The sequence below is a fragment of the Muscardinus avellanarius genome, assembly GCF_963383645.1.
Source record: "Muscardinus avellanarius genome assembly, chromosome: 4".
Taxonomy (NCBI): Eukaryota; Metazoa; Chordata; class Mammalia; order Rodentia; family Gliridae; genus Muscardinus; species Muscardinus avellanarius.
The window spans coordinates 129,340,694-129,357,181 of NC_137789.1; the positions used below are offsets into that span (position 1 = coordinate 129,340,694).

Sequence of the window (16,488 nt, forward strand, 5' to 3'; positions counted from 1 at the left end):
ACTCTGTTTACATTGTCTTTGGATATACAATATTTTTTTTTATTTTTTAGGGAGTTTGTATACTCTTCTGTTGCCTGTGCCATTGAAATCATATCCAAGAAATCACTGCCAATTTCAATGTTGTGAGGTTTTATGACCCAGATTTTCTTCTAAAAGTTTCTAGTCTTAAGATTTATATTTAGGTCTTTTATCTATTTTGAGTTAATATTTGTATATGGAATTAGGTATGGGTCCAATTTTATTCTTTTCCATGTAATTATTATTTTTCAACAATATTTAGTTAAAAGATTATTATTTCCACCACCAAATGTTCGTGGAAACCTTGTCAAAAATAACTTGACAATATCGGGAAGAGTTTAGCTCTAGGCTTGTATTTTACTTGTGTTTAGCTCTAGGCTTGGTTTATATATCTGCCTTTAGAACAGTACTACACTGTTTCAATTATTGTAGCTTTATATGGTTTGAAATCAAAATATATATCTTCTAGCTTTGTTCTTTTTCAAGATCCTTGTGGGTATCTAGAGTCCATATTCTATATTAGGATAGATTTTTTTTCTGAAAAATAAATATATAAATATATGATAGTTTCACCTAAAAAAAATAGAAAAAAAATATTCTTTGGTAAGAAAGAAAGTAAAAAGAAATATTAAAATGTTATCTTTAAGTCATCAAAAGCTTGGTATCAGACAAATGAAACTGTTATGTGAGATTATCATTTTTAATTTTGGATAAATTGCTATAATACTAGATGTCAACCACTAAGCCAAGCATGGGAGGGAGGGTTGGGGAGGGAATGGGGTGGGGATCGGGTTGGGACTGACTGGGAGATGTGTGCATGTATGTCTACAAAAGTTTGTATCCCACTATGATGTATGAATACAGTGCACCAATTAAAAAAAAATCATAGTCATATAAAAAAAAAAGTATTAAAAAAATAGGTCTGGCCGGGTGTGGTGTCGCACGCTTGTAATCCCTGCGTTTGGGAGGCAGAGACAGGAGGATTGAGCAGGTTCGAAGCCAGCCGCGCGCCGCTGGCTTAGGAGACCCTGTTTCCAAATTAAAAAAAAAAGTAAAAATAGGTCTGGGAGTGTAGCCCAGAGGTAGAAGGGCTTCCAGGAACCCCAGTACCACCAAAAAAACAAACAAACAAAAAAATAAGCCAGGCGTGGTGGCGCACGCTTATAATCCCCGTGCTTGGGAGGCAGAGACAGGAGGATCGCGAATGTTCAAAGCCAGCTCGCGCGTTGTCTTAGGAGATCCTGTTTCCAAATAAAAATGTAATAATAGGTCTGGGAGTATAGCCCGGAGGTAGAAGGGCTTCCAGGAACCCCAGTACCACCAAAAAATAAATAATAATAATAATAATAATAATAATATTATTATTATTATTATTATTATTATTAATAAGTCTAGGTGTATAGCCCGGAGGTAGAGAAGCCACTGGTTTCCACCCCAGTACCACAAGAAAAAAATAAAGATATAGGTAATTCACTTAAAATAGTTGTAATTCTTTACAAGGTAGAAGAAAAAATTATTCATTCTTATAAAAATAAACCAGTTTTGGGGAAGAGGATACTTAGGACTGAACCCAGGGATTCTACCTCCACACTATACCCCAAGCCCTTTTTATTTTTTGTTTTGAAACAGGGTCTTGCCAGGTTGCTGAGAGTATTGCTATGTTTCTGAGGCTGTCTTCAAATCCTCCTGCTGTCTCAACCTCTCAAGTACTGGGATTACAGGCATGCACCACCAGGCCCAACTAAACCTGGATTCCTAGAACCAAAAATATCTATAAAATTTTAACAACCATTAAAAACTTAATTGGCAAAATATAACACAAATGCAATTTTTCTAGACATAAAACACTGTTCCCCTTTGAGCAGAGATATGCTTAAAATCAAATCAGTATCAACCTAAAGAATCATTATTTCTAATCTTACGAGTACCTAAAGAACAAATTTATAAAAGTATGACTTTATAAAAAGAGGATAATCAATATGCTCTTTAGAAAACCAAGTATCACCGGGCGTGGTAGCGCACACTTGTAATCGCCGTGTGGTGGCGCATGCTTGTAATCCCCGCGCTTGGGAGGCGGAGACAGGAGGATGCGCAGGTTCGAAGCCAGCTTTGCTGGCTTAAGAGATCCTGTTTCCAAATAAAAATAGAAAATCAAGTATTTTAGGAATAATTAAGATGTACTCTTAATTTCTTTAAAGCAAAAAAAGTGCAATATGCTCATACTGTATAGATTATAACAACCAAAATATTTCCCACCTAACACAATCAATCATTCATTCATTCATCCATCCATCCATCCATTCATTCATTCATTCATGGTACTGAGGGTGGAACCCAGGGGCTTTCCCACCTCTGGGCTATACTCCCAGACCTATTTTATACTTTATTTGGAAACAGGGTCTCACTAAGTTGCTGAGAGCCTCACTCAGTAGCTAAGGCTGGTTTTGAACGAACCTGTGTGATCTCCCCTCTCAGCCTCCCAAGCACTGGGATTACAAGTGTGCGCCACTACGCCCGGCTAATCACTTCTTTTTTAAATATTAGACACAATCAACAAGAGCTGGTTCTAGTCTGGACAGTACCCCACATATACACCAAGTAGGTTCATGCTGAAGGCATATAAACCCTTTAAAAAATAAATGCTGGGATACTGTGAGAACAGCAGGAAACTATAAATGTGCCAAGATTTCCAGGCAGCACGATGAAATTACAATAGAAAAAGCACTCAAAGAATGTAGCTACAGTCCATTTTCTTTGCAAATGTCAAGATACTACTTCTCTAGTTCTTCCTAAGATCACATATAGAAAAAACAAAGTCCAGAAAAATTTACACTCTGCATAATCACAGAATTCTATACTTCATTGAATGCTGGCAATCATCAAGAAAGCCTTCAGATAGAGCCCAATGAGAAATATTCTGAAGGAAATATGGTCAATAACATTTTAAAAACAACCTGATTACCTGAGGATATGAAGATGCTTCCACATGACACAGCCTGGTTTTATCCTTCAGTCTCTATTCATCCCTCCCTCAAAGTTTTAATTATCACAGAAAATGGCTATCACAGTGCTATAGACGAAATATGTGACTGTAATAGAGAAACATCTTCCCTCATATCTTGAAGAATTGATTTCTGTACACATGTTCACCTCTGAATTGAACACACTCTTTAGACAAAGTTTTGAATAAAACAATCTTGGTACTCCCTAAACATGCACAAATGTCATACCAGGAGCCAGCTTTTAGCAGGATTATTGTACCTTCCTGATTCCACTGTTTATAGCTAAAGGTAGAGCTATAGAAACAGAAAAGAAAAAAAAGAGGGGGAGGCATGGCGGCACATATCGGTTAATCTCAACAACCCAGCAACTCGAGGCTGAGGCAGAAAGATATAAAGTTCAAGGCCAGCCTGGACAACTTAGCAAGACCCTGCCTCAAAAAATCTAAAAAGGAGATGGAATGTAGCTCAATGGTAAAGCACCCTTGGGTTCAATTCTGTTTAATACCCCCCAAAAAAGAAAAAAGCAAAAGAAAACCTTGGCAAATTACAGAAAAAAGAAAGAGGTTTGAATGATCCATTCTCCAGATATCTGGATTTGTTTCCATAGTCTTTAAGCCTAACATCAATCCTATGATGTAACTAAAATGTCAGTCTCATTTATGGACTAAAGCAGTGACCCAGATAAAAAGTGAGTTACTTGTATGAGTTTTCCTTAAGGTAACTTTGCCTGGACTTGGTGTCATGAAATTGCTCTAATGGGGTAACACAAGGCATGAAGCCCAGAGACCATGCAGAAACAGACAGGCTCCCACTGCACAAGGAAGCCTGAGGGGCTCTGGGCCTCATCAGTACCAGCAGCAGCAGCAGCAGCAGCAGCAGCAGCAGCAGCAGCAGCAGCAGCAGCACTCACTGAGAACCTCTCATGGATCCGAGGCTCACCCACACTCAATCACTGAAGCCTCTGACAACCCTGGGAGGCAGATGTTATTCTTACTTTGTCAATGAGGAAAGCTGAAAACAACATTAAGTGACATGGCTGTTAAGTGGGGTAACAGGATTCATATCCAGAGCTGACTGATGCCCGAAGTCTCAGCTCTTCCCTGTCCTCACATGTGTGAGTGGCTCCCTCTTGTCACCTACTAGCAGTCCAGGCACTACACATCTGGTTTTCCCCACAGGACGCTATTCCTCTCAATCACTCTGAGAGGTGTGACCATTTTACAGACCTGAGTTATGACCTAGGTTAATGCAACTCCCACGGCCACAAAAACAGTGGGTGGCAGCATGGGGAGTAAAGGCAGGTCTTTTGGTTCTAAGTTTATGCCCTTTCCATTTTCATGTTCCTTCTGAATGTTCTTTACTTCCTAAGTACTTATGTTTACATGTATTCACACGTTACTTTACATGTTAGGACTCCATCATGCAGTGACTAATACTTCTTCCTTCTGTAAAGACTGTGATAAACCCATTAAGTAGTATTCCTCATTTCAGAGGTTTGGAAAGCTGAGGGGACTGGAACGAGGCATAGTGTATACATGAGGCACAATCCGAACCAAAGCCCAGGCTGCAGACAGCCACGTATGCACCTGAAGCCAGTAAACTCCACTGCCTTCTACACACTGGAGGCTCCCTTCTATCAACAGTCCCAGAAACTTCCAAACAGAAATCATTTGGAAACCACCTTAACCTGTCTACATCATAATGTTCCAAAGAATCCAAGCTTTTAAAAAAATGCCAGTTCTCAATAAGAATATGAAACGAATTGTGGTATGAAATTAATCCTGTGCTATACAGAATTATTAAAATTCCTATACAAACAATTAGTAAGGTGACAAATTAGATCTGAAGGAAGAGTCAAAAGAACTGAGAGCAGGCCCCTCAATCAATTTTGGTATTCCTGACAAAGAAACAGAATAAAATTTCTTAGTTCCTAATTACTATTTTTTTTTTAATTCTGAGACACTCAAACATTTACTCACAATGTTCCAAGAATTTTAGAACTTACCACACATTATCCCCAAGGCTGTGCTAAATACTGCCATATATCCAAAGTAAAATGATGTTTGAAATAAGCCATACATCCTGTAATAAAACAAAGTAACTGTAGATAATATATTCATTTTTACTTTTGACACAGTCTTAAATTTTAGTTTTTAAAGGATAATTTTAATGTTCTAAATTAAAAAAATCTCTACTTACTTTGTTTTGAAAAAATAGTAGTAAAAGGAATACATGTAAACATAGATTGCAGTTGATGCAGCAGAGAGAAAACTTGTCCATTGCCTGAAAGAAGACAAAAAGATTATTCTTTTAAATAAATAAAAGAAGGATTAAAGATTACTATAAAAATATCATTTAGCCGGGTGTAGTGGCACACCCTTGTAATCCCCGCACTTGGGAGGCGGAGACAGGAGAATGGCGCAGGTTCAAAGCCAGCCTCACTGGCTTAGGACACCCTGTTTCCAAATAAAAATATAAAATAGGTCTTGAGAGTGTAGCCTGGAGAAGAGTTCCATCCCCAGTACCACCCCCCAAAAAAAATCATTTAAAGTTCGGGTATGGTGGTACATGCTTGTAATCCCAGCATTTAGGAGGCTAAGACCGGAGGATCATGGTTCATGGACAACCTCAGCTACTTAGTGAGGCCCTCTGCAACTTAGTGAGACCCTGTTTCAAAATAAAGAATAATAAATAGGGCAGGGGGTATAGCTCAGAGGTTGAATGCCCCTGGGTTCCATCCTATTTTTTTGGGGGGGTCTGCCCCCCCAAAAAAAGTTCTGTATATTTAAAAACAAATACTTACACATGGTGCTTAAATATTTCAAAACAAGAGAGCCTAAACCTTAGAAATAATCCTGAATTTTGTTATATTCCCTGTTCTAAGTGACCTTAAATAAACCATTTCGCTTTTTAAGTCTTTTTGTGTTTAAAATGTAAAGATACTTCCTCATAAAACCCTTTCCACATCAAGAACTTTGCAAAAATATTTCCAACAGCAGCACAACAAAAAAATCTTACTGATACTATCATTTTTCCTCTAAAATCTTTATCATTTCTCAACTAAGAAAGAAAAGCCTTATACTATTCTAAAGTAGCACATTTTCTATCTAGATCTTTTCCTCAGCTTGATAGACTTATTGTAAAATACTGTGGTCATGAGGTTCCACCCACAAATAAGTACTTACCACCTATAATCCTCTGCATTTAACAGGAAGTATGTGCACACAATGGTCACACAAACGGTCACAATGCACAGGATGACCAGCACCAGCATCATGAAGCCATAGACGTAATAGATCTTATATGCCCAGAATGACGTGAAGATGAAATACCTACGAGTTCAAGGTAGACACAGGCCATCAGTCTTCATTCTGGAAGCTTACTCTGCACTCACTTCTCAGTTCTTACCTTTATGTCACTTAAATTTCAGTATTTTTCTTTCAAGTAACTTGGATCACTTTTCCTTGACTTTTCTTATCTAGTAAATCCTTGAAATTTTTCTCAAAATTAATTCCTATAATTTTATAAGATTCATCAGTAGGACACTGGACTCTGAGCAGACTGAATAAGTTTGTAGCTTAAAGGAGTAAAATGTTAAAAAGAGCACATGAAAACAACTAAAAATCTTTATTTGTAAAATAAAGTATGTCCTTTATTCTTTCAATTATAAATATCCTAACTAAACATTGTGGTTTATATTTTATAACACATCCTATTACATAGAAAAATAAGTTTGATTGAGTAATTAGAAAAAAAAAGTCCAAAGAATATTCACACTGTCTTCAGAGGACAGCGAAGGAAATGGCATTAAGATTTTTCATTAAGAAAAAGACTATAAACCAGGTATGGTGGTCACGCTTGTAATCCCAGCATTCAGGAGGCTGAGACCGGAGGATCCCGGTTCGTGGACAGCCTCAGCTACTCAGTGAGGCCATCTGCAACTTAGTGAGACCCTGTTTCAAGATAAAGAATAAAAATAGGGCAGGGGGTGTAGCTTGGAAGTCAAATGACTTGGGTCATCATTAAATCAGAACAGGGCCTTTTAGGCTGTTTTTTCACCCCTTTTAATCTTGTTCTTTTCTCTTTGTGTGTTGTCATTCATTGGAAAGTGGTAAGAATAGGAGTAGAAAGGCAGTCATTTTCACCTTGAAGATGACTGGATACTGGGGAAACACCAGTGACAGAGCAACGATGCCACTGTGATATGCAGTATCCCACTGTACAGAGAAGGGCATCTCCAAGTTTGGGCTGAGCAGGAAAGAAGAAGCTTGTAAACTGTGTGGGGAGTCCAGGAAGCCAGGAGACTCATTCAGGGATCTATAAATTACAGAATTCACTGATTCATTGTGTTTTGAAAAACTCAGAAATCAGTACAGCTAGGACTTTAGACGACCAGGCAAAAGCTACGAGAATGCACAGAACCAATTCCTGTATTGTGAAGGCCATGACAGGGAGCTGGGACCTCATCTCAATAAAGATGAAAAACACTTAGCAAAGAAAGTGGCATGCATAGACTGACAAGTTAAGAAAGTCACCTGGCTACTAGGGGGAGAATGGGCTGGAGGTGTCCAAATCAGGGGAGACTTTAAAGAGCAGAGAAGCTATCTAATGGAACAGAGTTTCTGGGAATGCAAAACGAGATGTGACCGTTAAGTACTGGGGACAGAAGTAGGAGGAAAAATAGTCAGCGATCAAGTCCTGGTGAGGGCACAAGGCAACAGCAGACTGCAAGTACAGACATTCCTGAACTGGGCCGACTGAACTACAAATTAGAGGGACAATCTCCCTGTGAGGTATCAACCTGATGCTTCCAGGATCCTGGCAGCCAATAGGTGACAACTGTTTCCATTTAGCTATACTTGTTAGTGTAATTAAACAATGTCATGACTGGATTTTAAAAGTCCCCCAAAAGCCATGTGTTAAAGACTTGTGTCCAGCCTGTGGTGCTCCTGGGTAGGGTGGTGACACAACACTTAGGAGGTGGGGCCCGGAAACAAGCCAGGCCGGCGGGAGGAGCCCCCATCTCCCTTTCTCTTTCCTCGCTGGCTGCTCTGAGGTTCCCTCTGCCTCGTGCTCCCCCACGGTGTGCCGCCTCAGCGGGCAGGGGGACCAAGAGGCTGTGGGCTGAAACCTCTGGAATCAGCCAATTCAGCCTCCTGATAAGTGGATTCCTCTCAGGCATGTGTCACAGCAATGGAAAGCTGACTAATACAACATGAACCAATAAACATGAGAGAAAAAGAATGTGTGATTGCTATAAAAAGTCCGTTGAATGCTTTGGAAAGATCAATAAGGTAAGTTGCTAAAAAAAGGTGATAAAATTAAATGTGGGTGAGACAGCCATGTAGGTCTAGAGGAAATAAACAAATCTAGGATTCTGTATTTTGCTTCAGAAACATCTTTGTGTTCTTGCTCATTTTTTTTTTTTTTTGCCAGTGGGGGGAACAGATGATACTAAAGATTGAACCCAGGGGCGTTCTATTTCTGAGCTACACCCTGGACCCTTTTTATTTTTTGTTTTGAAACAGGGTCTTGTTAGGTTGCTGAGGATCTCAAACCTGTGATCCTTCTGTCTCAGCTTCCTAAGTACTGGAATTACTATGCCTAGCTTCTTGTTCTATTTTTAAAAGGCATGAAAACAGATACATATCAAAGCAGGATCTTAGCTCTGTACTACTAAAAAACCTCAATGAAGGATGGATGTTTAGTTATTTTTAATGAAATGGTATGTATATTTTTTTACATTTCTCTTACACAAACCAGCTACTTTACCCCAATCATACCTGTTATAATGCTTCTACTGTACTGGAGAGAGTCGGGAGAAGGGATTCTAGAAACATTTAAGGGTATTTAGAGTTGTTGTAAGGATTGGAATTTAGTGAGCAGGAGCCAGGGGCATATAAGTGCAGTATTAGAGAAAGTTCCATACAAAAAAACTACCTTGCCTAAGACAAATAGAGGATGCCTATCTACCACAGGCAGAGAAAAGAAAGACATATTTTGCAGTGGTGATGAAGGATGTAGATATAAAGTACATGACATACCTTTCACCCCAAACACATATACACTTCCCTATAGGCCAAAGAACCTAGAAAAGACTGCATCAAAAGATCTCAAGGTCTAGCCGGGGCGTGGTGGCTCACGCTTGTAATCCCCGCACTTGGAAGGCAGAGACAGAAGGATCGTGCAGGTTCGAAGCCAGCCGTGCTGGCTTAAGAGTTCCTGTTTCCAATAAAAATATAAAATAGGTCTGGGAGTATGGCTTAGAGGTAGAAGGGCTTCCAGGAACCCCAGTACCAAAAAAAAAAAAAAATAAAAAGAAAAGAAAAGAAAAGAAAAGAAAAGAAAAGAAAAGAAAAGAAAAGAAAAGAAAAGATCTCAGGGTCTAGATTGACCAGTAGGTAATGGCGTACCTAGTTCCTTGGATCCCAAGAAATAATATATATATATATATTTTTTTTGGTGGTACTGGGGTTCCTGGAAGTCCTTCTACCTCCGGGCTACATTCCCAGACCTATTTTTATACTTTTTAAATTTGGAAACAGGGTCTTTTAAGCCAGCAAGGCTGGCTCCAAACCTGCGTGATCCTCCTGTCTCTGCCTCCCAAGTACGGGGATTACAAGTGTGCGTCACCACGCCTGGCCCAAGAAATATTTTTAATAAACCCATAATTCTTTATATTATGTATGTAATCAGAAGCTGTCTACCATTGTCTAGCATATATGCTTTGATTTCTTAGATTTCCTGTTAGTTAAGAGAGGTCTAAAGCTGGGCGTGGTGGCGCACGCTTGTAATCCCAGCATTCGGAGGCTGAGACCAGAGGATCACAGTTTGTGGACAGCCTCAGCTACTTAGTGAGGCCCTCTGCAACTTAGTGAGACCCTGTTTCAAAATAAAGAACACAAAAAATAGGGCAGGGGGTGTAGCTTGGAGGTCGAATTCCCCTGGGTTCCATTCCCCAGACCTGCCCCCCACCAAAAAAAGAGAGAGGTCTAAAATATAATACAGTATGTATATACTTACCTTGAATATTTGCAAACAGGGTAACCACCTTTAGACAACCCATGTAGATCCCTTTCTGGAAGCAGTGGAATTAACTGACTAATTCTGTTAACTACTGGTTTGGGTGTGGTCTGAGTGTCCCCTAAGGATCCCACTGTTAGTAAAAGTCTTGGTCCCCAGGAGATATTGTGGGAAGGTGGTAGAATCCTTGGGAAGTGGGGCCTAGTGGGAGACCATTATGTGATTGAGGTATGCTTGGAAAATATCGTGGTGTACCAGTCTCTCTCTCTGACTTCCTGTTTGGCAATGTAAGCTCTTATTTACACACACACACACACACACACACACACACACACACACATCCCCTTACTGGAGGCTAAGCCAGTGCCCGCCCCCCACCCCGCAGCCAATCTTGATCTCAGAACCTCCAAAATAGCTGCCTCAGGAAATTCAAGTAGGGATACAAAGCTAATACAGATGTCACCTCATCTGATGATTCTATACCTACCCTAACTCCTAATTCTCTTATTATAATTAAATCCTCAATACATGAATACTTTGCCAAAACTTACATTTCAATAAAGATTGAGCCAAAAGGTAAAATTCCACCCAGGCAAACAATAACTGCAGGCTCCATAAACCTGGAAAATATTAAAATTAATAGTCAACTTCTAATATGATTTCCATATTATAAATCCTGATAATGGAAAGGTGATGCTTAATATTTAAAAAATCATCCTAATATTCAAAGAGGAACAATACATACATGAGACTTCAAATTAGCCATCATACTATCACACTCTTTCCAGCATTAATGCCTTAAGTATTTGAAGAACACAGTTTTGTCACTGGCAGACCTCATAAAAGACAAAACGTTTACTTCTATTTTACCACCTCTCAATAATTTCTAAAACTCTACAGGATTTACTTACAGAAAGCCAAAAGGAAGAAGAGAGTCTTCGGACCTCCACTAGAAATAAAGTTTTTCTTTTTTTTTTTTTGGTGGTACTGGGGATGGAACCCAGGGGCTTTTCTACCTCCGGGATATACTCCCAGACCTATTTTATAATTTGTTTGGAAACAGGGTCTCACTAAGTTGTTGAGAGCCTCACTAAGTAGCTGAGGCTGGCTTCGAACCTGTGCGATCCTCCTGTCTCAGCCTCCCAAGAGCTGGGATTACAAGCGTGCGCCACCACGCCCAGCTTGAAATAAAGTTTCTTAACCTATGGCCTTATCATCTATTTACCTCCTCTCTCTCTGACTCTGCAATTTCTTTCCCACCCAAAATGCAATTTAGGTATTTGGAGTTCTGATATGTAATGAGGCCAAACAATGACTAAAAAACAAAATTCAGACTCCAGTCATCACTCAGTTAATATTCACTGACTGCAATCAGTGACATTCCGCCTGGAAGGCCCTTCACCTCCGACTTCTCCTCCTGCAAGCTGGGCTCGTGCTCTCCCTTACCTCTCCTGAGGCTTCCAGGAAGAGGTGGCTCCTCCACCCATGCTTCCATGCCTCTTCAACCAGCTCCCCTGCAGCACTTGCCACACTACAGTCACTGTCTAATAGCACATCAGACTTTAAGTGGGAGATGCTGTTCATCCAGGTACTCCCAGTGCCTAGATAGCATCTAGCACAGAAAAGTCGCTAAGCTAATGCCACCAGGATAAACTAAAAAACTGAGAAAAAAAAATTTAAGAAACTGAGAGCTAGAAAAAATTTTTAAAAATCAACCTAGTTTTGTCTCCTCATTTTATAAAAAAGCCAATACACACAGTCAGTGAAAGCCAGGAGATTTGGGTTGCATGTTCCTCCACCTAGATGACACGCCTCTTATAAGGAAGGCCACCTGTTGTTCACTCCTGACCAGCCCTAGGGCCCTAGAGGAGTTTTGCTGGTTTCAGACAATGCTTTTCTTTTAACCTTATCCTTCTGGTAAAAAGATGAATTAAGACATTAATGAGCCCTAATAGTCTAATATTAATTTAGAAAAAATAGTTGAGTGAAGACTCAAACATTCTAGCTAACTATAAGAGGAGAGGAAGAAGATGGAAAGGAGAAAGGGAAGGGGAGAGGCAAAGAGAAGTTATGTTATTTGCACTTATGAATATGGCACAATAAAACCCATTATTATGCATAATTAAAATGCACTAATAAATTATTCTAGCTAAAGTCTCTTATAAGAACAAACCCAAGGAAAGAAAAGATCATGAACAAGTCCTAAGTCTAGGAGAGATCCCTCTCCTCTTAGCTAAAGAGCTGTTTTATTTACCCTCCATTTCTATACATATCTATGTTTTCATACCTAGAAAAGACAAGAATAATTTCCCCTTATTTGTATAAGTACCAAAATGTAAGTTATATCCACAAAATGGTAAAATATCTAAGAACAAGAGCTTTTTAATATATATGTCCTTTATTGTAATTATGTATGACTATACTATACACACTAAGCTATTCTTAGAAAATGACAAATCTGTTTACCTATTCTTAGGAGATATAATAAATGTACAATAAGATAGTTCTATTTTTGTCTACTGTTAAGAACTAGGTAGCTGGATGTGGTGGCATACGCTTGTAATCCCAGCATTCAGGAGCCTGAGACTGGAGGATTGTGGTTCGTGAACAACCTCTGTTACTTAGCCAGACCCCTTGTAACTCAGTGAAATTCTGTTTCAAAAAAATTAAAAAAGACTAAAAAGTAGGGCTGGGGGTGTCACTCAGAGGTACAATGCCCATGGGTTTCATCCCCAGTACCTAAAAAACTAGGAAAATAAAAGCAGGCTAGCATAAATTAGCAAAATATTCAATGTATTAATTTTTCTTTTTGCAGTACTGGGGATTGAATCCAGAGGCATTCTACCCCTAACCCTATTTTATTTTGAAACAGGGTCTCACTAAGTTGTAGAAGGCCTTTGAATTTGCTGACTGGCTGCAAACCTGGGAGCCTGCTGTCTCAGCCTCCCAAGTACTGGAATTATAAGCCTGTGCTACCATACCTGGCTTTTCTCAATGTATTAATCTTAAAAGGCAAAATAAATATACTAAGTTCATATTTTATTCAAATTTGCATTATAAAAATTAGAAATATAAAAATGTTAATGCTAAGCAGGGCGTGGTGGCGTACACTTTTAATCCCCGTGCTAAGTAGGCTGAGATAGGAGGATGGCGCTGGTTCAAAGCCAGCCTGAGCTATTTAGTGAGGCTCTCAGCAACTTAGTGAGGAGACCCTGTTTCCAAATAAAATATAAAAAATAGGTCTGGGAGTGTAGCCCGGAGGTAGAATGCCTCTGGGTTCAACCGCTAGTACCCCCCGTAAAAATGCTATTTTATGCTCAAAATCTGAAAAATGCAAACCACCTCAAATGCAAACCACCTCAAATTAAGAATACATCAGGAATCATAATTTCAAAGCTAATGCTCAAATAAAAGGTAAACTATATTTTTACTATTGCCAGAGAAACACCTGTTCAGCTGTTAAACAAATTACTCGCCATCTTTTGTCATGACTAATCTTGAATCATGAGAAGTCCTCAAGAACATATTCTGTGCATAAAATGTGACAAACATGTACTTGAGAGATTCTATACAATGCCAGAGTGAAGAGAAAGAAGTCAGAAAACTACCTAGTGTCAATCCTAATTCATCTCTCAGTTGGGCTATAATAGTGTCAGTATTGTTTAGAATGATAAAATATCTGGAAAAGAAAAAAATTCATAAGCCAGACATTGGCAGACTTTTCCTGTATAGGTTCAGATAGTAAGTATTTGAGGTTTGGAAGGTGATATGATCTCATCTAACTACTGCTGTCAGTTCTGATGCTGTAAGGTAAAAGGAGCCACAGACAATATGTGACCAACTGGGCATAGCTGTGTTCCAGTAAAACCTACTTACAAAAAAGGCAGCAGGTCAAATTTGAGCTGCAGACTTAATAAAACCATCCAGCTTTCATTCCCACCAACCTCTGTAGACTAGCCTATGACTTATCTGTGAATGGTATTAATATTCCAAACGTGAAATAAGGATATAACTTCTCACTACTCCTAACAATATAGATTGCTGAATAATTAAAGTGAGCAAATTCTTAAGGTCAAACTTAAGACAGGCACTTTCATAAATACATACCAATTATAAAGTTATATATATATATACACAACAGCCCTAAGAACTTATACACTGTAAGAAACGATCACATAAGATTTAGCTTCTCTTTACCATTTTTTCTCCGGTATAGGACGAGGCACAGCATTGACACGACAAGGGAAGTTGGGCTGGCCTGACAGATTTCGGCCAAGTATGGTACCAACAAGATTTAGAGGAAGAATAACAAAAAAACAGATGCAACAAACGGCCACCTGCAAATTAAATAAAAATGTGATTACTCAGAGAACAATAACACTAATAAGAACAAATAAAAGAGACACTTATAAATTTGATTCACAATTTGATCACAAAAGAAAATGTTGCAATTCAATATGGACTAAAAGTGTACAAGATAAACACTAGAGAAAAAAATACAAAATTTAGAATTGAACCAAGTATAAGCTGTTTCTTACTCCCTTGAGCTCCCCAGTTTTCCTATTCTTCCATACTGTCTTTAATATAGTCTTTTTTCTCCTCCTGTCAGCTGTCTGCTTCTAACATATCTATCCTTAATCTTTCACCATTATAACCAACTTATCTGGCTATGCTTTATCAAGCTCCTAATATGCACAAGGAGCTGTATGTATTTAATTTCCCTAATTTGCAGATGAAGAAACAAGAGGCCCATGTTCACACAGCTAGTAAGTAGGCAGACTACAATTTCAACCTAGATCTGCCAGCTTCAACGTCCATGTTCTTGCTATTCCATACTATGCTGGAATCCCAACAGGAGTGAGTATGTATGTATGTATGTATGTATGTATGTATGTATGTATGTATCTGTCATTCCTAAAATAATACAAATGTTTTTCTGCCCATGAGTAGTTCAAAGCCCAAAATTATGGAGAAGGCAATACTGAGATATGAACTGAAGTAGACAATTAAAAAATATTATTTTGTGGTTTTTATAAAATCTTGAGTACAAAGGATACATAAACTCTTTTCTGGCAAGTATCTAGTTAAAGCCACTTCACTATCAACTTCTATAAAATGGAGTAAAATTGAATTATTTCTAAAATCTCTTTCAATTACATATTTTAGAATTCTAATAAGTAGAAAATAAAAGTGAAAGAAAAACTGAATAAAAATGAAGAAACTGAGAGAAACGAATAGATTTGGGGTAGAAAGTCCAGCTATTACAAGAGAAATTCTCTTCTGAAGCGACAATAGTAAAAAGTCTTATCCCTTCATCACATACTGTGTGGCTGTGTGGGGAGAGGGAAGACAGAAGGAGGAGAGAAGATAGGAGGAAAGAAGTGAAGGAATGTAAACAAGCCAAAGGGTATTATCATTTCCTTTTAGATAAACTGTAAATAAATTTTTATGTGAGTTAAGAGATATCTAATTCCTTTTTTTTTTTTTTTTGGTGGGTTTGGGGATGAAATCCAGGGGCATTCAACCTCCGAGCTACACCCCCTGCCCTATCTTTTTTATTCTTTAACAGGGTATAAGTTACAGAGGACCTCATTAACTAGCTGAGGCTGTCTGCGAACTGCGATCCTCCTGTCTGAGCCTCCCGAATGCTGGGATTACAAGCATGCACTACCACGCCTGGCTATAATTCCATTTTAAAGATAAAATTTACAAAATGTCTCAGTTTAGTCCTACAAATAATATCAATATACATTCATATACAACATGTGAAAAATAAGCAGGTATATTTAAGCTATTTAAAATATATTATGAAAACCAGGCATGGTGTCACACACTTGTAGTCCTATTACTTAGAAGACAGAGTGAGGAGGATCGCAGGGTCAAGATCAGACTCAGCAACTTAGTGAGAATTTGTTTCAAAATAAAAAATTGGGCTGAGGGTGTAGCTCAGAGGTAGAACATCTCTTAGTTCAATCCCCAGTAAAACACACGCACGCACGCACGCACGCACGCACGCACACACACACACACACACACACACACACAATAAATAAACAAATAAAATATATTGTGAGTTATATGTCCCATACATAAGGGGATAAATTCTCTATCAATCCTTGCTTTTGATTGCCTTAAAAAGTAGAACTGAATTACTTTTAATTACTACAAGACTCATAAACTTTATCACATTGTAATAAAGACATATATTTTCCCCTTAATTTATTAAAACTCTTATTTCAAATAAAAATTAATAAAAACTGAAACATTCCTATGGGAAGTCACATAGTCTACAAGAATAGTTTTTAAGCCAGGCAAAGTAGTGCATGCCTATAATCCCAGTACTTAGTGTCTGAGACAGAATGGCAGATTTGAGGCCAGTTTCAGTAATTTCAAAATAATTTTTTTTTTTTTTTTTTTTTTGGTGATACCGGGGATGGAACACAGG

General features: G+C 38.5%; 1 protein-coding gene across 1 annotated transcript in view; it reads right to left on the minus strand.

Annotated features, from left to right (window-relative positions):
• Nucleotides 1-16,488, minus strand: part of TM9SF3 (transmembrane 9 superfamily member 3) — a gene marked incomplete at both ends in the record, with an annotated part of 77,077 nt that overhangs the window by 4,719 nt on the left and 55,870 nt on the right. The window contains 5 exons of the mRNA XM_080693597.1: nt 5,026-5,102; nt 5,220-5,303; nt 6,206-6,352; nt 10,595-10,663; nt 14,241-14,380. Of these exons, the coding sequence (XP_080549723.1) occupies nt 5,026-5,102; nt 5,220-5,303; nt 6,206-6,352; nt 10,595-10,663; nt 14,241-14,380 (517 nt within the window). The remainder of the gene's footprint in view (nt 1-5,025; nt 5,103-5,219; nt 5,304-6,205; nt 6,353-10,594; nt 10,664-14,240; nt 14,381-16,488) is intronic.